Raw genomic sequence first — 24,164 nt, 5'->3', positions numbered from 1 at the left:
TCCTTCTTTGAAGACCTGTTCTTTCCACTGGGATCTCACTCACAGAGATCTTTTGCCAGAGTGTCTTGGCTTTCCATGCCTGAAATACTCTCATGGGCTTTTCAGCCAGATCCGAATGCCTTTATGGCTGATTCTGAGGCCAGAGTGCTATTTAGGAATTCCGCCATTCTATGAGTCTTCTGAGTATCTCACTTCCCATGTTGGATCACTCTCCCCTTTATTTATTCTATCGGTTAGTGTTAGCAGGTACTAGACTTATTTAAGTGCTCCCTTTGACTCTTAGTCCTTTCATTATGATCAGTTGTGAACTGAAATTGATCACTTGGAATAGTGAGATGGCATTGGTACATGCCACCTTGATGGGATTGAATTGGAATCCCCTGGTATGTTTCTAACTCTACCATTTGGGGCAAGTCAGCTTGAGCATGTCCCAAATTGTACATCTCTTCCCTCTCTTATTCCCACTCTTATGTTTAACAGGGATCACATTTCAGTTAATTTTCAACACTTAAGAATAACTGTGTGATAATTACAGAATTAAACCAGTCATATTAAGTAGAACAGAAAAAAAAATACTAAGAGGGATAATGTATTAAGTTGTTCATTAACAGTCAGGGCTATGCTGATCAAGTCACCGTTTCTCATAGTGTCGATTTCACTTCAACAGGTTTATTTTTGGTGTTCAGTCAGTCACCGATCAGGGAGAACATATGGTATTTGTCCCTTTGGGAGTGGCTTACTTCACTCAGCATGATGTGTTCCAGATTCCTCCATTTTGTTGCAAATGACTGGATTTCATTGTTTTTTACTGCGGTATAGTATTCTAAAGAATACATATCCCATAATTTCTTTATCCAGTCTACCGTTGATGGGCATTTAGGTTGGTTCCAGGTCTTGGCTATTGTGAATTGTGCTGCGATAAACATAGGGTGCAGACCGCTTTTTTGTTTTCCAATTTAAACTCCTTTGGGTAAATTCCAAGGAGTGGGATGGCTGGGTTGAATGGTAGGGTTATCTTCAGGTTTCTGAGGAATCTCCAGACTGACTTCCATAGTGGCTTGACCAGCTTGCATTGCCACCAACAGTAGGTTAGTGTCCCTTTTTCCCCACATCCTCGCCAGCATCTGTTGTTGGTAGATTTCTGTATGTGAGCCATTCTAACTGGGGTGAGGTGAAACCTCATTGTGGTTTTGATTTGCATTTCCCTGATTGCTAGCGACCTCGAACATTTTTTCATGTGCCTGTTGGCCATTTGGATTTCCTCTTTTGAAAAATGTCTATTGAGGTCCTTGGCCCAACTCTTAAGTGGGTTGTTTGTTTTGTTTTTGTGGAGTTTCTTGATCTCTTTGTAGATTCTGGTTATTAACCCTTTATCTGTTGCATAGTTTGCAAATATTTTTTCCCATTCTGTTGGTTGTCTCTTCACTCTCCTGACTGTTTCTTTTGCAGTACAGAAACTTCTCAATTTGATGCAATCCCATTAGTTGATTTTGGCTTTGACTGCCTGTGCCTCCTGGGTCTTTTCCAGAAACTCTTTGCCTGTGCCAATATCTTGAAGGGTTTCTCCAATGTTCTCTAATAACTTAATGGTGTCAGGACATAGATTTAGGTCTTTAATCCACATTGAGTGGATTTTTGTGTAAGGTGTAAGGTAGGGGTCTTGCTTCATGATTCTGCACGTGGAAATCCAATTTTCCCAGCACCATTTATTGAATAGACTGTCCTTGCTCCAGGAATTGGTTTTAGTTTCTTGGTCAAATATAAGTTGGCTGTAGATGTTTGGGTTGATTTCTGGTGTTTCAATTCTGTTCCATTGGTCTATCCATCTGTTTCTGTACCAGTACCACGCTGTTTTGATTACAACTGCCCTGTAGTATGCCCTGAAATCTGGTATTGTGATGCCTCCGGCTTTGTTTTTGTTGTACAAGATTGCTTTAGCTATTCGAGGTCTCTTGTGCCTCCATATAAATTTCAGCACCATTTTTTCCAGATCTGAGAAGAAGGTCTTCGGTATGTTGATTGGTATTGCATTGAATCTATGAATTGCTTTTGGGAGAATGGACATTTTGATGATGTTGATTCTTCCGATCCATGAGCATGGAAGATTTTTCCATTTTTTGGTATCCTCTTCTATTTCTTTCTTTAAGATTTTGTAATTCTCATCGTAGAGATCTTTAACATCCTTGCTTAAGTTTATTCCAAGGTATTTGATTGTTTTTGTAGCTATTGTGAATGGGATTGATCTTAGCAGTTCTTTCTCAGTCATGGCATTGCTTGTGTATACAAAGGCTGTTGATTTTTGTGCATTGATTTTATATCCTGCCACTTTGCCAAACTCCTCTATGAGTTCCAATAGTCTCTTAGTAGAGTTCTTTGGATCCTCTAAGTAAAGAATCATATCGTCTGCAAAGAGGGATAGTTTGAGTTCTTCCTTCTCAATTTGTATTCCTTTGATTTCTTTTTCTTGTCTGATGACTCTGTCTAAAACTTCCAGAACTATGTTAAATAGCAGTGGTGAGAGTGGGCATCCCTGCCTGGTGCCAAATTTCAGTGGAAATGCTTCCAACTTTTCCCCATTCAATTGGATGCTGGCTGTGGGTTTTTCCTAAATTGCTTTGATTATATTGAGGAATGTTCCTTCTATACCCAATTTGCTTAAAGTTTTCATCATGAACGGGTGTTGTATTTTATCGAATGCTTTCTCTGCATCAATTGAGATAATCATATTGTTTTTCTTCTGCAGTCTGTTAATGTGGTGAATCACATTGATTGATTTGCGAATGTTGAACCATCCCTGCATACCAGGGATGAATCCCACTTGGTCTGGGTGGATGATTTTCCTGATGTGTTGTTGTACTCTATTGCCCAGAATTTTATTGAGGATTTTTGCGTCAATGTTCATCAGGGATATAGTCTGTAATTTTCTTTCAGTGTTGCATCTTTCTCTGGCTTAGGAATTAAGGTGATGCTGGCTTCATAGAAAGAATTTGGGAGGATTCCCTCTTTTTCAATTGTCCTGAATAGTTTGAGAAGAATTGGAGTCAGTTCTTTAAATGTCTGGTAGAATTCAGCAGTGAATCCATCTGGTCCTGGGCTTTTCTTTGTTGGGAGGGCCTTTATTACTGTTTCAATTTCTGTCTCAGTTATGGGTCTGTTTAGGTTTTCTATGTCTTCCTGGTTCAATTTAGGTAGGTTGCATGTGTCCAGGAATCTATCCATTTCTGATAGGTTTCCCTGTTTGCTGGCATACAGGTCCTTGTAGTACTTTCTGATGATTCTTTTTATTTCTGTGGTGTCTGTTGTTACATTTCCTTTTTCATCTCTGATTTTATTGATTTGGGTCTGTTCTTTTTTTAGTTTGTTGGGCCAATGGGGTGTCAATTTTGTTTATTTTTCAAAAAACCAGCTTCTCGCTTGGCTGATTTTTTGTAGTGTTTTTTTTTTTTTTTTTTTTGGATTCAATCCTGTTGATTTCTTCTCTGATTTTAATTATTTCTCTTTTCCTACTAGAATTGGTTTTTGGTTTGCTGCATTTTTCTAGGTCCTTGAGATGCGCTGAAAGCTGATTTATTTGGTACCTTTCCAATTTCTTGATATAGGCACCTATTGCTATAAATTTGCCTCTCAATACTGCTTTTGCTGTATCCCATAAGTTTTGATATGTTGTGTTGTTGTCTTCATTTACTTCCAGAAAGTTTTTGATTTCTCTTTTGATTTCTTGAATGACCCAGTGTTCATTCAGGAGTATGTTGTTCAGTCTCCATGTGTTTGCATACTTTCTAGAGTTTCCTGAGTTGCTAATTTCCAGCTTCATTCCGCTGGGGTCTGAGAAGCTGCATGGTATGATTCTAATTCTTTTAAATTTGCTGAGACTTGCTTTATGGCCTAGTATGTGATCAATCCTAGAGAAGGTTCCATGCACTGCTGAGAAGAATGTGAAGTCTGTAGATGTAGGGTTGAAAGTTCTGTAGATATCTGTTAGATCCATTTGGGCAATAGTGTCGATTAAATCTGCTGTTTCCTTGTTGATCTTCTGTCCGGATAATCTATCTATTTCTGAGAGTGGAGTATTGAAGTCCCCCAGTACTATTCTATTGGAATCTAAATCTCCCTTTAAGTCCCTTATCATATCTTTTAAATAGACTGGTGCCCTGTAATTAGGTGCATATACATTTATAATAGTTACATCTTCCTGTTGAATTGAACCCTTAATCATTATATAGTGTCCCTCTTTGTCTCTCTTAACAGTTTTTGTATTAAAGTTTATGTTTGTCTGATATTAATATGGCTACACCTGCTTTTTTTGGTTTCTGTTGGCATGGAATATCTTTTTCCAACCTTTCACTTTCAGTCTGCATGCCTCTTTGTTAGAGAGATGTGTTTCTTGTATGTAACAAATAGTTGGGTTGTGTTCTTTGAGCCAGTCAGCCTAACGGTGTATTTTAACTGAAGAATTCAGACCATTAATGTTCAATGTGACTATTGATACGTAGTGACTTTGCCCTGCCATTTTCCCGGAGATATTTTCTAGTATATGCTTTGAGCTTCCCATGCTCTTTTACTGGTAGGTGTTCTTCCTTTACCTTCTTTCATATTGATGGCCGTGTTTCTGTGTTTCTGAGTGTAGCACATCTTTAAGTATCTTTTGCAGGGCCGGACGAGTGGCCACAAAGTCTTTCAATTTCTGTTTGCTATGAAAGGTCTTTATTTCACCTTCATTCACAAATGAGAGCTTTGCAGGATATAATATTCTGGGCTGGCAATTTTTCTCTCTTAGCACCTGTGCTATGTCTCGCCATTCCCTCCTAGCCTGTAGTGTTTCTGATGAGAAGTCTGCTGTGAGTCTGATTGGAGATCCTCTGAGAGTAATCTGAGGTTTATCTCTTGAACATTTTAGGATCTTTTCTCTATGTTTCACTGTGGTAAGTTTAATTACCACGTGTCGTGGTGAGGATCTCTTTTGCTAATGTTTATTGGGGGTTCTATGAGCTTCCTGTACTAGGATGTCTCTGTCCTTCTCCAAACCTGGAAAGTTCTCTGCTGGTATCTCACAAAAAAGGCCTTCTAATCCTTTCTCTCTCTCCATGCCTTCAGGAACTCCTAGAACTCGAATGTTGGTTTTTTTAATAGTATCATGTAGATTCCCAACAATATTTTTTAGGTTTCTAATTTCCTCTTCTTTTCTTTGGTTTGACTGTATGTTTTCCTGTGCTCTATCTTCTAAGTCCGATATTCTCTCTTCTGCTTTACCCATTCTGTTTTTAAGGCTCTCTAATGTGTTTGTCATTTGATCTATTGAGCTCTTCATTTCATTTTGATTTCTCTTCACTATCACACTTTCCTGTTCTACTAGTTTCTGAGTTTCATTTTGATTCTTCCTTAAAATTTCATTTTCACGAGAGAGATTTTCAATCTTGTCCAATAAGGATTTCTGTAGTTCAAGGATTTGCTTTTGAAAACTTCTAAATGTTCTTATCATAAATTTTTTGAAATCCGTATCTTGCATTGCTTCTATCTCATCATCTTCATAATCTTGGTTTGGGGTGTTTTGTTTATTTGGAGGCATCATAGTGTCATCATTGATCTTGTTCCCTTGATTTCTGTGTTTGTTACTTGGCATAGTTAATTCTTCTTTCATCACTGTGCGTTTTTTTAAATTTTTTTTTATTTTATACTATGTCCTTGTTAAGTGGACTGCCTGCTGTTGGAGGAGCCTTGGAGGCTTGAGATGGGTGCGGCCTGAGAGCTCTGCTTGGTTCTTCCTGGTTAAGGGTGTGCAAAGGTGACACCCTCAGGTTATGCGTGGTAAATCTCTCTTTTTATTTATTTATTTATTTATTTTATTTATTCAGGGGGTAAGTAACACTGCATGGCACGGCTGTGCAGAATTGATGGTATTTAGCTTCCAATCTCTGGCTTCTACCCAAAGAGTCTGTTTAGGTTCCTCTGGACTCCCACTGGGTTGCCTAGGCTACTGAATTGTAGTGACTCAGTTCCTTAGCTCTCCCCTGTTGATATGTAAATCCAGAGAGGGGGCCTGCTCTTTGTCTCTTGCGAATTCTTCAAGCCTTGCAGCCTTGCAACCTTTGCAAGGTTAGGGGAAAGAGAAACCCCCAAGCTTTTTTTTTTTTCCTTCTTTCTGGTAGTGAGTTTGCTGCACTTTCCGGCCCCGCTCTAGATTCTGACCCCCGTTTCCCCGCCAATGTCTCGGGTTATTGAGCTCACCTCCCCTTCCAGCGCCGATGTGTGGACTCGGAGCCCTGGACGTCGCAACTCTCCCCGCTGTTGTCTGTGTGACATGCACTCCCCTTCCTGCACTGGCGCGCAGACCCTGCAGCTTCTGCGGCACCCTCGGCTCCTGTGGCTCGGTACCGTGGCTCAGCTTCCACGTGGTGGGCAACCTTGTTCTCCCAGTAGGTCCTCCGATTCACAGCCACTCGATCCAGAAGAGTTTCCCCTGCAATATTTTCCTGGTTCTTTTTTCTGAGGCTACCGTAACTCCCCTTTTATTAAACTAAATTTTCCCGGACTATCGGTGCGTGCCCTCACTATTCCGCCATCTTGGCTCCGCCCCCTAGTATATCTCCACTTTTATTAAACTATCTTTTCCTGGACTATCTGTGCGTGCCCTCACTGTTCTGCCATCTTGGCTCTGCACCCCACAAATAAATGAATCTTTAAAAATGATTTCTATTTAAATTTTTTTTGAAAAACATTAAGTATATGCCACGATTGAGAAAATTATACAATAAATGCACCAATTGTTTACTTTCAGCAACTGTCGTATGTTACAAGCATGTCTTTGCTGATTCCAATTACCTATGGATTGTTTATATGTGTTTTCTTTTTTTAACTTTTATTTAATAAATATAAATTTCCAAAGTATGGCTTTTGATTTCAGTGGCTTTTAACCCCCATAATTTCCCTCCTCCCCACAATCCTCCCATTTCCCACTCCCTCTCCCCTTCCATTCACATCTAGATTCATTTTCAATTATCTTTATATTCAGAATGTCAGTTTAGCATATATTAAGTAAAGATTTCAACAGTTTGCACCCACACAGAAACACAAAGTGAAAAATACTGTTTGAGTACTAGTTATAGCATTAATTCACATTGTACAACACATTAAGGACAGAGATCCTACATGAGGAGTAAGTGCACAGTGACTCCTGTTATTGACTTAACAATTGACACTCTTGTTTATGGCATCAGTAATCCCCCAGGCTCTTGTCATGAGTTGCCAAGGCAATGGAAGCCTTTTGAGTTTGCTGACTCCGATCTTTTATAGACAAGGTCATATTCAAAGTGGAGGTTCTCTCCTCCCTTCAGAGAAAGGTACCTCCTTTTTGGATGGCTCGTTTTTTTCCACTGGGATCTCACTCACAGAGATCTTTCATTTAGGTCTTCTTTTTTTCCAGAGTGTCTTGGCTTTCCATGCCTATACTAATCTCATGGGCTCTTCAGCCATATCTGAGTGCCTTAAGGGCTGATTCTGAGGCCAGAGTGCTGTTTAGGACATCTGCCATTCTATGAGTCTGCTGAGTATCTCGCTTCCCATGTTGGATCATTTCTCCTTTTTTATTCTATCAGTTAGTGTTAGCAGACACTAGTCTTGTTTATGTGATTCCTTGAAATTGCACATTATATTGTAACTTAGTTTCCAGCAGAAGTAACAAGAGTTTAGCTTTGCCACTTAATACCATTGTAACGATAATTTACTATTACATGTTTTGCTCAGTTTTAATTTGTTTTCACATTCTAGCTTAATACTAGGATTCTTTTTTCTAAATATAAGAGGTAACTATGTCATTTTTTTCTTGTACTTTACCCAGATTGGTATTTCGGTGCATAGCTATGGGAAAATTATAAGTAATATAATTTTGTACCATAGTCACACATATTGTTTTCTTCTTAATTGTGATAAAGTTCTCAGCTTTCTTATACTGATTGAGACTTAGTTAAAATTGACGTCTTTGAGATACAAAACAGAATTCTTTCTTTTTCTTCCTAGCTATTGCCTGGCGTGGATCCAGACCTTACAGACTCTTCCTCTGGCATTCGATAAATCAAACCGAAATCAAGATTCTGTTTTCAAAGCTTTGAAAGAATTTGTAAATATTGTGAATAAGAATTATACAGTTTGAAAGATAATAAAATTTTCCTTGCTGGACATTTTACATAACTTACGTAATTATGTAATGCAATTGTTTCCTATTAAATGTGTGATATAAAGATTTTGATTAAAAGAAAACATTTTGTGTTATTTATATGATAAAAATTATACGTAGTATTTTATTGTATTTTGTTTTAAAGATTTATTTATTTATTTGAAAGGCAGAGTAACAGAGAGGCAGAGGCAGAGAGAGAGAGAGAGAGAGAGAGAGAGAGAGAAAGAGAGAAACCTTCTATCCACTGGTTCATTACCCAAATGCCCCACAATGGTTGGAGCTTGGTTGATCCAAAGCCAGGAATCAGGAGCTTCTTTCAGTTCTCCCACACAATTGAAGGGGCCCAAGGACTTGGGCCAACTTCTACTGCTTTTCCAGGTATAGGAGATTGCTGGGTCAGAAATGGAGCAGCTGGGACTCAAACTTGTGCCCATATGGGATTCTAGCATTGCAGGCAGATACTTTACCCACTATGCCACAGCACCAGCCCCAATATAGTATTTTATTTTTAAGATTTTATTTTGAAAACAGACAATAAGAGAAGGAGGGAGTGAGAGAGAGAAGAGGAGAGAGAGAAAGAGAGAGAAAAGGGTGACAGAGACTGAGCTACTTGAGCCATCACCTGCTGCCTCCCAGCATGCATATTAAACAGAAAGCAGGAATCAGGAATACACTCAAAATCAGGTACTCCAATATGAGTTGTAATCATCCCATGCAGTATCATAAATGTTGTGTCAAATCCTGGGACCTATATATTATTTTAAACCTTTTCTTGGAATCTTTAAAACTTCTGATCAGGTTTTACAAAGGAAAACCAGAATTATTAACATATTCAATGTATCCAAATGCCAGTTTTTATAAAGCAACCGAATTGCCATAAGTTAGTGGAGTTAATTAATGACTTATTTATAATTTCCAACTTTAGTCACTATATTCAAATCTAAGTCCTTGTGAAATAGACAGATAGGATCAAATTGATTAGATTTGTGAGCAGTAGACCACGCCTTTGTCCTGAGCCTTGTGTGATCTCACATCCCTACTGACTCCATCCATACTTCCACTTGCCAATCAGACCATGTAACCACTCCCCTTTGGGAGGCTTGCAGCATGGTGTGCCCTTCCCTTGTTGCCTTGCACCTTCAGGTACACAGCCTTTTGGCCTCTGCTCTGCTCTCCTGCCTGCCTGCTTGCTCCACATGGCACCCGGCTTGCTCTCTGCCTGGTATGGACCCAACTTAGCTTCTAGACTTCCTTCTCGCCTAAATAAAGCCCTCACTTTCCTGTGCATTTCTCTCACTGAATAAAATGCTTACAACTTACCACATCACCTGCTCTATTTGAGCTGATATTCAGAGTTCTTCTCTGAATAGACAATACAACCCACAGGATTATTAATATCTAAAATTATTAATAAGGCTGGTGATATCACTTGCCTATGTCAATGTCTTACAGAGTTTCCCCCATGTTTTCCTCTAGTAATTTGATGGCATCAGGTAGATCCTTGATTCACTGTGAGTTGATTTTTATATAAGGTATATGGAAGGGGTTTTGTTTCATACTCTGCACGTGTAAATCCAGTTTTCCCAGCACCCTTTCTCCAGGGATTGATTTTAGATCATTTGTCAAAGATTAGTTGGTTGCAGTTGTTTGGATTAGCTTCTGGGGTTTCTATTCTGTTCTATTGGTCTACTTGTCTTTTCTCATACCAGGCTGTTTTGATTATCACTGCCCTGTAGTTATGTGTTGAAATCTTCTATTGCGATGCCTCTGACTTTGTTTTGGTCATTTAAAATTGCTTTCACTATGCATCTCTGTGTTTCCATATGAATTTTAGCATTGTTTTCTCTATATCTGAGAATATCTTGGATATTTTGACTGAGATCACACTGAATCTAGAAGTTGCTTTTGGTAGTATGAACATTTCGGTGATATTAACTCTTTCAATCCCTGAACATGGAAAATTTTCCCATTTTTTGTGTCTTCTTTTTCTTTTTTAATGTTTTACCTTTTTATCTTTCACATCTCTGGTTAAATTTATTTTAAAATATTAAAATTTTTGAAGCTATTGTGAATGGGACTGATCTTACAAGTTATTCCTTAGGTATGGCACTGTTTGTGTATACAAAGGCTATTGATTTTTGTGTGTTGATTTTATGTCCTAGAACTTTATCAGTCTCTTTTATGAGTTCCAATAGCCTCACTCAATAGTGGAGTAATTTGGTTCCTCTCTATGTAGGATAATAATGTGTGCAAACACAGATAATTTGACATCCTTTGATTTCTATCCCTTTTTAATTTGTATCCCTTTGATTTCTTTTTCTTTCCTAATGGTTCTGGCTAAAACTTCCAGAGCTGTATTGAATAGCAATGGTGAAAGTAGGCATATATCTCTGGTTCAGGATCTTTGTGGAAATGCTTCCAACTTTTCCCTGTTCAATATAATGCTGGCTGATGAGTTTGTCATCTATTTGCTTAAGGCTTTTTTCATGAAAGGATGTTATGCTTTATCAAATGCTTTGTCAGCATCTATTGAGATAATTATATGTTTTTATTCTTTGACTTATTAATGTGATGCATTACATTTATTTATTTACATATGTTGAAGCATCCCTACATTCCTGAGATAAATCCCACTAGGTGGGGTGAATTATCTTTCTGATGTGTTGTGGACTTGGAAAGTTGGTATTTTGTTGAGGATTTTTGTATCTATGATCATCAGGGATATTGGTCTATAGTTCTTTTTCTTTGTTGTATCTTTTTCTGATTTAGGCATTAAGGAGATGATGACTTCATAGAAAGAGTTTGGGAGGACTCCCTCCATTTCAATCACTTTGAATAGCTTGAGAAGAATTAGAAGTAGTTCTTTAGAAGTTTTGTAGAACATCAGTGAAGACATCCAGTCCTGGTCTTTTATTTATGGGGAGGGCTCTTATTATTGATTTAATCTCCATCTCAGTTATTGGTCTATTCAAGTTTTCTAAGACTTAATGACTCAATTTTGGTAGATTGCATATGCTCAGGAATCTATCCATTTCTTCTAGAGTTTCTAAGTTTTTGGTATATAGCTGTTTGTAGTAGTTCTTGCTGATTCTTTTTATTTCTATGTATCTGTTGTAAGATCTCTTTTTTCCATCTCTGATTTAATTAATTTTGTTCTCCTTTTTATTTTTTCAAAGCAGGCCTTCATTTCTTTCATTTTTGTGTCTCTTTCTGGTTTAAAATTTGTTTATTTGGGGACTGGCACTGTGTCTTAGTGAGTAGAGCCACTGCCTGCAGTGTCAGCATTTCATTTGTGTGCCCGTTTCAGTCCGAGCTGCTTCACTTCTGATCCAGCTCCCTGCTAATGTTACTGGGAAACAGTGGAGGATGAGCCAAGTCCTTGGGCCACTGCACACCTATGTTTGACTCAGATGAAGCCCCTGGCTCCTGTTTGGCCTGGCCCAGCCTTGGCCATTGTGGCCATTTAGGGAATGAGCTAACATATTGAAGATTTGTCTCTCTGTCTCTGTTCTGCCTCTGTCTCTCCTTCTCTGTGACTCAGTAATTCTGATTTTCAAATAGATAAATCAGTCTTTAAAATTTGCTTATTTCTTATTTAATTTTAATTTTAATTATTTCTTCCCTCCTACCAATGTTGGATTTGATTTGTTCCTGTTTTTCTAGGTAATTAAGATGCATTGCTAGATAATTTATTTGATGCCTTTATAATTTCTTGATGTAGAACTAATTGCAGTTAACTTTATTCTTAACACTGCTTTTGCTGTATCCCCTAAGTTTTCATATATTGTTTTGTCATCTTCATTCATTTCAAGGAATTTTTTGATTTCCCTTTTGATTTTTTTTATGACCCAATGGCCAGTTCCAATAGACTATTGGAGCTTTGGCCAGTGCTTGAGTGTGGGGCAAGAGTCCAAGGTGACACCAAGTTGTGTCTGATAGATCACGTGTGTTGTCAGCAGAAGGGAAGGAATGGGTCAGCTGGTGTGATCACAGCCTCACTCCTTCTCTGCCAAGGTGTGAGCCCAGTGGTTACACATCCAACCTCCCAGGGGCATGGACCACACAAAGGATCTGTATGCTCCTCAGTGTGAGCTCAGTACCTTCTGCCATGAGCTGCTCTGGGCACTCAGGAAACTCTGAGCCTCTGAAGCCAGACACAGTGATTACCCAAAGACCCAGCAACACCCCATGCTCTATCAGACAATTACAGAATTTCCATAGCCACAAAGAGAAGTCCTCCCACTCTAACAGGAATAGGGGATCCATTTGCAGTCCTTCAAGCCTCTCACATCCATGCAGAAAGTTGTGGCATGAGCAAGCTGCCCCCAACAGAGATTGGTTAGTGCTCTGCCCTGGCATGTCCTGTATGGACATCCTGATAGGGTGAAGGGAGGAGAGCACTTCACAGGCCCAGTGGGTGTCCTGCTCTCTGCCAACCCTTTAGGCCATACTCAAAGTCAATGGTGACCATGGATTTATCCCCCCAGTTTTCTCCCAGTGCATGGGCCACAGCAGCCTCCACTTGCCTTATTAAAATGACATTTCTTCCCTGCTTGTCACTGGGCACCATTGTGGTGGAATGGGAAGAAAGCAGTGTGCTTTCCCTTCATGGGGTTAGGTGGGCACCCTGCCCCCTGCTAGTGCTTCAGGCCGAACTCAGTGTCAGTGAGGTCCACGAGGTTCTCATTCAGGCAGTATCACCAATGATACAGGTTGCTGCAGGTTTCTTTCACTGCACTCCAGGAAGATGGTGTCTCCTCCAGCCACAGACCACAGGAGTCAGCATTTCTGTTTATTTTTAAGGAATTTATTAATACATCAGATTATCAGAGTCCCTCCCCTCTTCTTTCCTTTCTACCTTCCTCCCTTGCTTCTTAAATTTTTGAGATATCATTTTAAATTTATTCTATTGTCCAAGACTTAAAACACCATTAAAGGAAGAATTCAATAAGTTAAAAAGGAAAAAGTTCATCATTCAGCAGGAATATGGACAAGGGCTATAAATAATAATCAAGTGAAAAGATGTCTATTTCACTCATATACAGTAAATTTTAAAATGATCACAGATCATTAAAACCAAAGTAGTGCATCATTCCTAACCATTGGTTTGATCAAGATGTAAAACAAAGTTTGACAAAACTTTACTTGCAGCAATACTGATACACACAGGAATTTTTTGTCTTGTTTTTGATTTTGTCTTTTTAAATTTTAGCTTCCGATCTAAGGAGAAGCATGCAGTGTTTATCTTTTCCAGCTTATTTCACTCAGCATGGTGTCTTCCAGTTGGATCCATGTTGATACAAATGGTAGAATTCATTATTTTGGATTGCTGCAGGTGTTAGCTCCAAGAAGCTGAGGGGGGCCTACCTCCGCCCCAACCCCACCCCAAACCTGGGATTCATACAGTTAGTGAGCACTGCTCTGGGGCTTATGCCCCAAACTCCCATAGTTTTGGGGTGCATGAGGTCTGATTTCCATCATGTAAGTTTCCCTGACTGTGGCTCTGGATCAGCTGTGCAACTCTATACAGCCAATTGAGTCGCACTTCAAAGGGTTGGGGATAGGAAAGATGCAATGTGGCTTGCCTTTTAGGAGCAAAGTAGTTATGCAAGACCCCAGTCAGCTCCCCAGGCTGGAGTTGAAGTCAGTGTGGTGGACTGTGGAACTCTCCCTCAGTTAAAGCTGCCATTGGTTGGATACATGGCATCTTCTTCCTGCCTCTATTTGGGAATATGATGACCTCCCCAGTCACTGCCTACATAGATGCAGAGTGTGGCTGGCCATGTGACCAGCTGAGGTGTGTGTCTCCTCTTTCCTTTCTGTCCTACAGAGTCTCTTTTCTATCAATTCTCCATTGAAAATTTCTATTAGTCCCCTGAGAATGTGGCCTTTTTTTGGTTCTGGTAGCTTTCAGCAGTGAGGCCCGTGTGGCTCCTCAGTTTTCAGTCATCTTGGATCTCTTCCCTATGATTCTTTCTTGTGATGATGTTAAGAACCTGGAAACACTTTCCAGTAATCATTTTCATGGCGAGCCAGCTAGGAGTGGGACAGTTGGTAAGTAATACCTTCTCATCTCCATTGTGTTGGAGAGATTGCTTGTGCTGTGCACCTTAACTTCTGCCCCTTTCTACCTATCTGACAGGCAATGACCTTGTTCTTGACTGAGAACCATTGCTCTCTCTTCTGAGAAATGGGATGTGAGGCTCCTCCTACATCTTGCAGATTCAAGTGGTCCTGATTTAAACTTGACAGTTGTCTCAGAGGACCTGATGGGATTTAAAATCTATGCATTGTAGGAGGCCATCTGATTAGGTTTACGTTCCATTTCTCTCTCTGGTGCTACCATGTCTAGCCTTCTGCTTACCTTAATACTTTTCAATCATCCTCCCTTGGAGAGGGGGTTTTGCTCTTTGTTGACTTTTTCTCTAATTGTCCTGCTGATTCCATTTTTTTTTGTTTTTTATTTTTTTTACTTTTATTTAATAAATATAAATTTCCAAAGTACAGCTTATGGATTACAGTGGATTTCTCCCTCCTATAAGTTCCCTTCCACTAACAACCATCCCATCTCCATATCCCTCTCCCATCCCATTCACATCAAGATTCATTTTCAATTATCTTTATATACAGAAGATCGATTTAGTATATATTAAGATTTCATCAGTTTGCACCCACACAGAAACACAAAGTGTAAAATACTGTTTGAGTACTAGTTATAACATTAATTCACATTGTACAACACATTAAGGACAGAGATCCCACATGAGGGGTAAGTGCACAGTGACTCCTGTTATTGACTTAACAATTGACACTCTTGTTTATGGCATCAGTAATCCCCCTAGGCTCTTGTCATGAGTTGCCAAGGCTATGAAAGCCTTTTGAGTTTGCTGACTCCGATCTTTTTTTGACCAGGTCATATTCAAAGTGGAGGTTCTCTCCTCCCTTCAGAGAAAGGTACTTCCTTCTTGGATGGCCCGTTCTTCCACTGGGATGTCACTTGCAGAGATCTTTCATTTAGGTCTTTTGCTTTTTTTTTTTGGCAGAGCGTCTTGGCTTTCCATGCCTAAAATATTCTCATGGGCTTTTCAGCCAGATCCGAATGCCTTAAGGTCTGATTCTGAGGCCAGAGTGCTGTTTAGGACATCTGCCATTCTATGAGTGTGCTGTGTATCCCGCTTCCCATGATGGATTGTTCTCTCCCTTTTTTATTCTATCAGTTAGTATTTGCAGAGAATAGTCTTGTTTATATGATCCCTTTGGTTCTTAGTCCTATCATTATGATCAATTGTGAACTGAAATTGATCACTTGGACTAGTGAGATGGCATTGGTACATGCCAACTTGATGGGATTGAATTGGAATCCCCTGGCACATTTCTAACTCTACCATTTGGGGCAAGTCCGATTGAGCATGTCCCAAATTGTACATCTCTTCTCTCTCTTATTCCCACTCTTGTATTTAACAGAGATCACTTGGGTTAAATTTAAACATGTAAGAATAATTGTGTGTTAATTACAGAGTTCAACCAATAGTATTAAGTAGAACTAAAAATACTAAAAAGGACAAAGTAGTAAGTTGTTCCTCGACAGTCAGGACAAGGGCTGATCAAGTCACTGAATCTCATAGTGTCCATTTCACTTCAACAAGTTTCCCCTTTGGTGTTCAGTTAGAAGTCGCTGATCAGGGAGAACATATGATATTTGTACCTTTGGGACTGGTTTAATTCACTCAGCATGATGTTTTCCAGATTCCTCCACTTTGTTGCAAATGAGCAGATTTCATTGTTTTTGACTTCTGTATAGTATTCTATAGGGTACATGTTCCATAATTTTTTCATCCAGTCTTCTGTTGATGGGCACTTACATAGATTCCAGGTCTTAATATTGTGAATTGAGCTGCAATAAATATTAAGGTACAGACAGCTTTTTTGTTTGCCAATTTAATTTCCTTTGGGTAAATTCCAAGGAGTGGTACGGCTGGGTTGTTGGTCGGGTTATATTCAGATTTCTGAAGAATCTCCAGACTGACATCCATAGTGGCTTAACCAGTTTGCATTCCCACCAACAGTGGGAATACATCCTCTCCAGCATGTATTGTTGGTAGATTTCTAAATGTGAGCCATCTAACCGGGGTGAGGTGAAACCTCATTGTGGTTTTGATTTGCATTTCCCTGATTGCTAGTGATCCTGAACTTTTTTCATGTGTCTGTTGGCCATTTGGATTTCCTCTTTGAAAACTGTCTTTTGAGGTCCTTGGCCCATCTCTTAAGCAGGTTTTTGTTTTGTTGTTGTTGGAGTTTCTTGATCTCTTTGTAGATTAGGGTTGTTAATCCTCTATCTGTTGCGTAGTTTGCAAATATTTTTTCCCATTCTGTCGGTTGTCTCTTCACTTTCCTAACTGTTTCTTTTGCCGTACAGAAACTTCTCAATTTGATGCAATCCCAGTTGTTAACTTTGGCTTTGACTGTCTCTTCTTCCAGGGTCTTTTCCAAGATGTCGTTGCGAGTGCCTATATCTGCAGGGTTTCTGTGATGTTCTCTAAAAATTTGATGGTGTCACGTCGTAGATTTAGATCTTTAATCCATGTTTTGTCAATTTTTGTGTAAGGTGAAAGCTAGGGGTCTTGCTTCATGATTCTGCATGTGGAAATCCAATTTTCCTAGCTCCATTTATTGAATAGACTCTCCTTACTCCAGGGATTGGTTTTGTGTCCTTGATCAAATATGAGTTGGCTGTAGATGTTTGAATTGATTTCCGGGTGTTTCAATTCTGTTCCATTGGTCCATCCATCTGTTTCTGTACCAGTAGCATGCTGTTTTGATAACAACTGCCCTGTAGTATGTCCTGAAATCTGGTATTGTGATGCCTCCGGCTTTGTTTTTGTTGTACAAGATTGCTTTAGCTATTCGAGGTCTCCTGTGTCTCTATATGAATTTCAGCATCATTTTTTCTAGACTGAAAGAATGTTTTTGGTATTTTGATTGGTATCGCATTGAATCTATAAATTGCTTTTGGAAGATGGACATTTTGATGATGTTGATTCTTCCAATCCATGAGCATGAAGATTTTTCCATTTTTTGGTATCCTCTTCTATTTCTTTCTTTAAGATTTTGTAATTCTCATCGTAGAGATCTTTAACATCCTTGGTTAAGTTTATTCCAAGGTATTTGATTGTTTTTGTGGCTATTGTGAATGGGATTGATCGTAGAAGTCCTTCCTCAACCGTGGTATTGCTTGTGTATACAAAGGCTGTTGATTTTTGTGCATTGATTTTATATCCTGCTACTTTGCCAAACTCCTCTATGAGTTCCAATAGTCTCTTAGTAGAGTTCTTTGGGTCCCCTAAATAAAGAATCATATCATCTGCAAAGAGAGATAATTTGAGTTCTTCCTTCCCAATTTGTATCCCTTTAATTTCTTTTTCTTGCCTAATGGCTCCGGCTAAAACTTCCAGAAATATATTGAATAGCAGTGGCGAGAGTGGGCATCCCTGTCTGGTGCCAGATCTCAGTGGAAATGCTTCCAACTTTTCCCCATTCAATTGGATGCTGGCTGTGGGTTTTTCATAGATTGCTTTGATTGTATTGAGGAATGTTTCTTCCATACCCAATTTGCTTAGAGTTTTCATCATGAACTGGTGTTGTATTTTATCAAATGCTTTCTCAGCATCTATAGATATAATCATATGGTTTTTCTTCTGCAGTCTGTTAATGTGGTGAATCACATTGATTGATTTGCGAATGTTGAACCATCCCTGCATACCAGGGATAAATCCCACTTGGTCTGGGTGGATGATTTTCCTGATGTGTTGTTGCATTCTATTGGCGAGAATTTTATTGAGGATTTTTGCATCTATGTTCATCAGGGATATTGGTCTATGATTTTCTTTCAGTGCTGCATCTTTCTCTGGCTTGGGATTAAGGTGATGCTGGCTTCATAGAAAGAATTTGGGAGGATTCCCTCTTTTTCAATTGTTCTGAATAGTTTGAGAAGAATTGGAGTCTGGTAGAATTCAGCAGTTAATCCATTTGGTCCTGGGCTATTCTTTGTTGGGAGGGCCTTTATTACTGTTTCAATTTCTGTCTCAGTTATGGGTCTGTTTAGGTTTTCTAGGTCTTCCTGGTTCAATTTAGGTAGGTTGCATGTGTCCAGGAATCTATCCATTTCTGATAGGTTTCCCTGTTTGCTGGCATACAAGTCCTTGTAGTAATTTCTGATGATTCTTTTTATTTCTGTGGTGTCTGTTGTTACGTTTCCTTTTTCATCTCTGATTTTATTGATTTGAGTCTTTTCTTTTTTTAGTTAGTTGGGACAATGGGTGTCAATTTTGTTAATTTTTCAAAAAACCAGCTCCTCGTTTGACTGATTTTTTGTATTTTTTTAGGATTCAATCCTGTTGATTTCTTCTCTGATTTTAATTATTTCTCTTCTCCTACTAGGTTTGGGTCTGGTTTGCTGCAGATTTTCTAGATCCTTGAGATGCATTGAAGGCTCATCTATTTGGTGCCTTTCCAATTTCTTGATGTAGGCACCTATTGATATAAACTTTCCTCTTAACACTGCTTTTGCTGCATCCCATAAGTTTTGGTACGTTGTGCTGTTATCCTCATTTACTTCCAGAAAATTTTTGATTTCCTTTTAATTTCTTCTATGACCCATTGTTCATTCAGGAGCATGTTGTTCAACCTCCATGTGTTTGCATACACTCTAGGGATTCCTGAGTTGCTAATTTCCAACTTTATCCACTGTTGTCTGTGAAGCTGCATGGTATGATTCTAATTCTTTTGAATTTGCTGAGACTTGCTTTATGGCATAATATGTGGTCAATCCTAGGGAAGGTTCCATGCACTGCTGCGAAGAATGTAAATTCTTTAAATGTAGGATTGGAAGTTCTGTATATATCTGTTAGATCCATTTGGGCTATAGAGTAGTTTAAATCTACTGTCTCCTTGTTGATCTTCTGTCCAATTGATCTGTCTATTTTTGAGAGTGGAAAGTTGAAGTCCCCTAGTACTATTGTATCGGAGTCCACATCTCTCTTTAAGTACCTTAAAATATCTTTTAAAAACTTGTGCCCTGTAATTAGGTGCATATACATTGATAATCGTTACATCTTCCTGTTGAATTGATCCCTTAATCATTATATAGTGCTCCTCTTTTTCTCTCATAACAATTTTTGTGTTGAAGTTCATTTTGTCTGATATTAAGATGGCTACACCGTTCTTTTTTGATTTCTGTTGGCATGGTATATCTTTTTCCGGCCTTTCACTTTCAGTCTGTGTGCATCTTTGTTGGAAAGGTGTGTTTCTTGTAAGGAGCAAATAGATGGGTTTTGTTCCTTAATCCATTCAGCCAGTCTGTGTCTTTTAACTGGAGAGTTGAGGCCATTTACGTTCAATGTGACTATTGATAAGTAGGGAATTTGCCCTGCCATTTTCCCAAGATATTTTCTAATATATGTTTTGAACTTCCTGTGATATTTGGTGTGAGATTTCCTTCCTTTACCTTCTTTCATATTGATGACCGTGTTTCTGTGTTTCTGTGTGTAGCACATCTTTAACCATCTTTTGCAGGGCTGGATGAGTGGCGACAAATTCGTTCAATTTTTGTTTGCTATGAAAGGTCTTAATTTCACCTTCATTCACAAATGAGAGCTTTGCAGGATCTAATATTCTGGGCTGGCAGTTTCTCTCTCTTAGTACCTGGGCTATATCTTGCCATTCCCTCCTAGCCTGTAGGGTTTCTGATGAGAAGTCTGCTGTGAGTCTAATTGGAGATCCTCTGAGAGTAATCTGATGTTTCTCTCTTGCACATTTTAGAATCTTCTTTATGTTTCACTGTGTTGATTTTGATTACAATGTGTCATGGTGAGGATCTCTTTTGGTCATTTTTATTAGGGGTTCCATGAGCCTCCTGTACTAGGATGTCTCTGTCCTTCTCCAAACCCGGGAAGTTTTCTGCTAGTATGTCACTAAGAAGGCCTTCTAATCCTGTCTCTCTTGCATGACTTCAGGAACTCCTAGAACCTGAATGCTGGGTTTTTATAGTATCCTGTAGATTTCTAAAAATATTTTTTAAATTTCTAATTTCCTTTTCTTTTCTTTGGTTTGACTGTATCCTTTCCTGTTCTCTGTCTTCTAAGTCCAATATTCTCTCTCCTGCTTCACTGATCCTGTTTTTATGGTTCTCTAATGTGTTTGCCATTTGACCTATTGAATTCTTCATTTCATTTTGATTTATCTTCACTATCACAGTTTCATGTTCTATTAGTTGTTTCATTTCTCCTCCTCCTTAATATTTCATTTGCACAAGAAAGATTTTCTATCTTGTCCAATAAGGATTTCTGTAGTTCAAGACTTTGTTTTTGAGATCTTAATGTTCTTGTAAATTTTTTGAGATCCGTTTCTTGCATTTCTTCTATCTCGTCATCTTCATAATCTTGTATTGGAGTGCCATGTTCATTTGGTAGCATCATAGCATCTTCCTAGTTCTTGTTTCCTCAGTTTCTGTGTTTGTTTTTGGCTTGTGGGGATATTCTTTTTTCTTCTTCCCTTGCTGTGGTGTTTTTCTCATTATACTATGACTGTATTAAGTGGACTGTCTGCTGTTGATGGATCCTTAGAGGCTTGTGATGGGTGTGGCTAGATAGCTCGGTTTGGTTCTTCAGCATTAAGGGTATGCCAAACGTGACACACCCAATTTAGGCATGGTAAATCTTTCTCTCTCTCTTTTTTTTTTCCAGAAGAGAAGTAATTCTGCACACAGCTGAGCAGAATTGAAGGCACTCAGTGTCTGATCTCTGGCTCCTGTGGGTATTATATTCATCTTCTCTGTCCCAAGGGCCATTCAAAGGATCTTTGATGTCGTCTGTGTAAGTTCATATTCCCCTGCCATCTCCTACCGGGTTGCCAAGGTTAGCGAGATTGTAGCGTCTCCCAAGAGCACTCACATGAACTCTGTGAGTTCTCTCACACAGCTTTTTTTTCCCACAGTCTCAGTTCATTAGCTCCACACAGTCACTAGGTCCTAACCTCCTGTTATTTCTTCCCAGCAGAGTCAGGTTTTTCTGCTTGGCTGATGGCAGGTGCAGCTTTTACCTTTGTCCAAAATGGCGTCTGCTCTTCCTCTTGCTCGCCTTTGTAAGGTGAGTGGAGAGAGAGGCTCATGTCCATATCAGTCCCTTTTATTTATTTTTTTCTCTCTCCTCTAGTTAGCCTGGTGAACTTTTCCCCATCGGGCTTCAAGCCCCGTTCCCTTTAGGCTCTTCCTGCTGCTTCCTCGCCTACATCTTGGGCTACTGAGCTTTTGCCTCACCTTCCTTTCCAATGCTGGTGCGTAGATTCCATGGCTGGAGTCCCAAGCCTTGGGCGCCCATGCCCTCCACAAAGGTCCCCCGTGTCCACCTAGTTCCAGAAGAGTTTCCTCTGCTGTGCTTTCCCTACATCTTCCCTAAACCTGCAGGATCTCCACTTTTATTAAACTGTCTTTTCCCATAGTATTGGTGTGTTCCCTCCTTATTCCGCCATCTTGGAACTCCCCCACACTGATTTTCTATAATGGAAACATGCTATTTATCTGTAGCTCAATAGCTGATATTTATTTCACAGCTTCTCCAAATGTGTGGAAATGAAACAGGAGCTCTGTCATTTCACCATTAGGAATTCCTCCCTTTTTTATGCTTACTCATTGAGCATGTCTCAAAGTGTACATCTCTTCCCTCTCTTATTTCCACTCTTATATTTAACAGGGTTCACTTTTCAGTTAAATTTAAACACCTAAGAATAATTGTGTGTTAATTACAGAGTTCCACCAATAGTATTGAGTAGAATAAAAATATTAAAAGGGATAAAGTATTAAGTTGTTCATCAACAGTCAGGACAAGGGCTGATCAAGTCACTGATTCTCATAGTGTCCATTTCATTTCTACAGGTTTCCTTTTTGGTACTCGGTTAGTTGTCACCAATCAGGGAGAAAATATGGTATTTGTCCCTTTGGGACTGGCTTATTTCACTCTGCATGATGTTTTCCAGATTCCTCCATTTTGTTGCAAATGACTGGATTTCATTGTTTTTTACTGTTGTGTAGTATTCTATAGGGTACATGTTCCACAATTTCTTTATTCAGTCTACTCTTGATGGGCATTTCGGTTGATTCCAGGTCTTAATATTGTGAATTGAGCTGCAATAAACATTAAAGTTCAGACAGCTCTTTTATTTGCCAATTTAATTTCCTTTGGGTAAATTCCATGGAGTGGGATGGCTGGGTTGTGTGGTCGGGTTATAGTCAGATTTCTGAAGAATCTCCAGACTGATTTCCATAATGGCTAAATAAAAGGTTAAAAAAAGTTAAAAAATATTTAATACAAAAAAAAGAAAATCTGTGTGTATATTACCCAAAATTGAAAATTATAAAATGAGTAAAAGTCTATTCAAAATACTTATATATAATACTTATGTACTTATATATAATGTCTCCTAGTCATATGATCAGTTTGCACAGTCAATATATCATTATTTTTCATTCAAGAGCTCTTCCAACATTTATGTGATTTTTTAATATTGAAACAGAGTAAAAGATACTCCTGGTGTGTCCATATCAATCAAATAAACTAATAAGGATGCTTAAGTCAGTTATCAACAGTACAGTGGACTAAGTGCAACATATTACTTCAGTAGAATACTGGACAAATCAGTTCATGTAGTCTGGTTGTATGTACTGTACAAATTAGCCAGAAATTGAGGGACACATTTTGAGATATTCTATTGATAACAGTCCCATTCTGCAAAGCAACAACCTGTACCATACTGAATAAGAGGGGTTAACTTTGGGAAGAGGATCCTAGGAAATTGCTGGTTATTGACCTAACTTTTGCTATATGTATTCTCATTTTGGGATAAATCATTGTTATATATTTTTGGTTTTAGGTGTTTTAAGAGTGTGTCAATTTATTGTTTGAAATATTTCACAAAATGCTATGACAATATTTTGTTTATTTAAAATTACCAAGAGACAATGTGTTTTCCATTGTTTCTGTTTATTGCCTTCTACCTACAGAGTTCATGGCCATGGGCTACAGTTTTCCTGAGCTGATGAAAATCTCCAAAGACTATCATAATTGGTTTCTTCTTAGCACAGTCCACTTCTTAATCAATGCATTTGAAATACTTGACTGTGTCAGTACATGGGTGACTTAATGTGTTACCTGCTTCAAGTGATATACAGGGGGAACTTCTTGAGACAATGCATTAACCCAACATTACTTATTCTAACTCTAACAGGGTAGGCCAGTTTATACCCTGTGGAAAACAGTAATAGAGTTCTGTGAAAATGGGGTTGGGGGCTGAAAGCAATAATAGACAATCAGGGTATTTGTAACTATGAAAGTATTTCATTTAAATACATGACCCTGGTTTTTATGTTCAAAAAGGGATAATGTTGAACCAAATATCTGCTAATGTCCCTTACTTATTCTCCACTCTATTAGTTTCACTAGAAAATAATTAGAACCCACTAAAGGTTGATGTAAGCACATCTCCAGAACAATTCTCAGTAGACAAGAGATCTATTCCTGCACAGCTGTCAGGAGCACCCTCTCTAACACTTGCTTCTAAGCCTTGCCATGGAGGTCTGCAGAGAAGATGGTGCTGTTGAGGATTCAGGTCAGGGAGCTCAGAGCAGTGGCCAGCCAAGCAACACCATCTGGCCTGGCAGTCCTGGTGATATGGAATAAGGCAGGTAGCCAGTTTAGGGCCAATATCTGGAAGCCACACCTCCCCCACCCTATGTAATTCTGTCTGTCTACTTGTCAGTCAAATAACACCTTTCCCAGGATGTATCTCCCTTCACCTGGGACCTGGGGGAGGTACATAACCACTCTCCTTCCAACCTCATAAGAGGCTGGCAACTGGGAGGGGCTTATTCACTCCCCACAAATGTTGAAGAGATAGGGTGTTGAGGCACTGTCTCTCTACTTCCCTTACCCCATTCTTTTCCCTT

At 39.0% G+C, this 24,164-nt stretch overlaps 1 protein-coding gene across 6 annotated transcripts in view; it reads left to right on the top strand.

Annotated features, from left to right (window-relative positions):
- LOC103352426 (POTE ankyrin domain family member A) overlaps window positions 1–8,242 on the top strand; it is a 204,348-nt gene extending 196,106 nt beyond the window's left edge. For all 6 annotated transcript variants that reach the window (XM_051833797.2, XM_051833798.2, XM_051833795.2 and 3 more), the window contains one exon: window positions 8,014–8,242. In XM_051833797.2, coding sequence (XP_051689757.2) covers window positions 8,014–8,067 — 54 coding nt within the window. In that variant the 3' untranslated portion in view covers window positions 8,068–8,242. The remainder of the gene's footprint in view (window positions 1–8,013) is intronic.
- The last annotated feature ends 15,922 nt before the right edge of the window (window positions 8,243–24,164 follow it).

This window comes from Oryctolagus cuniculus, chromosome 6 (genome assembly GCF_964237555.1).
Source record: "Oryctolagus cuniculus chromosome 6, mOryCun1.1, whole genome shotgun sequence".
NCBI lineage: Eukaryota > Metazoa > Chordata > Mammalia > Lagomorpha > Leporidae > Oryctolagus > Oryctolagus cuniculus.
The sequence above is the reverse complement of the archived record's forward strand: the minus strand, read 5'-3'. Positions and strand labels throughout refer to the sequence as shown.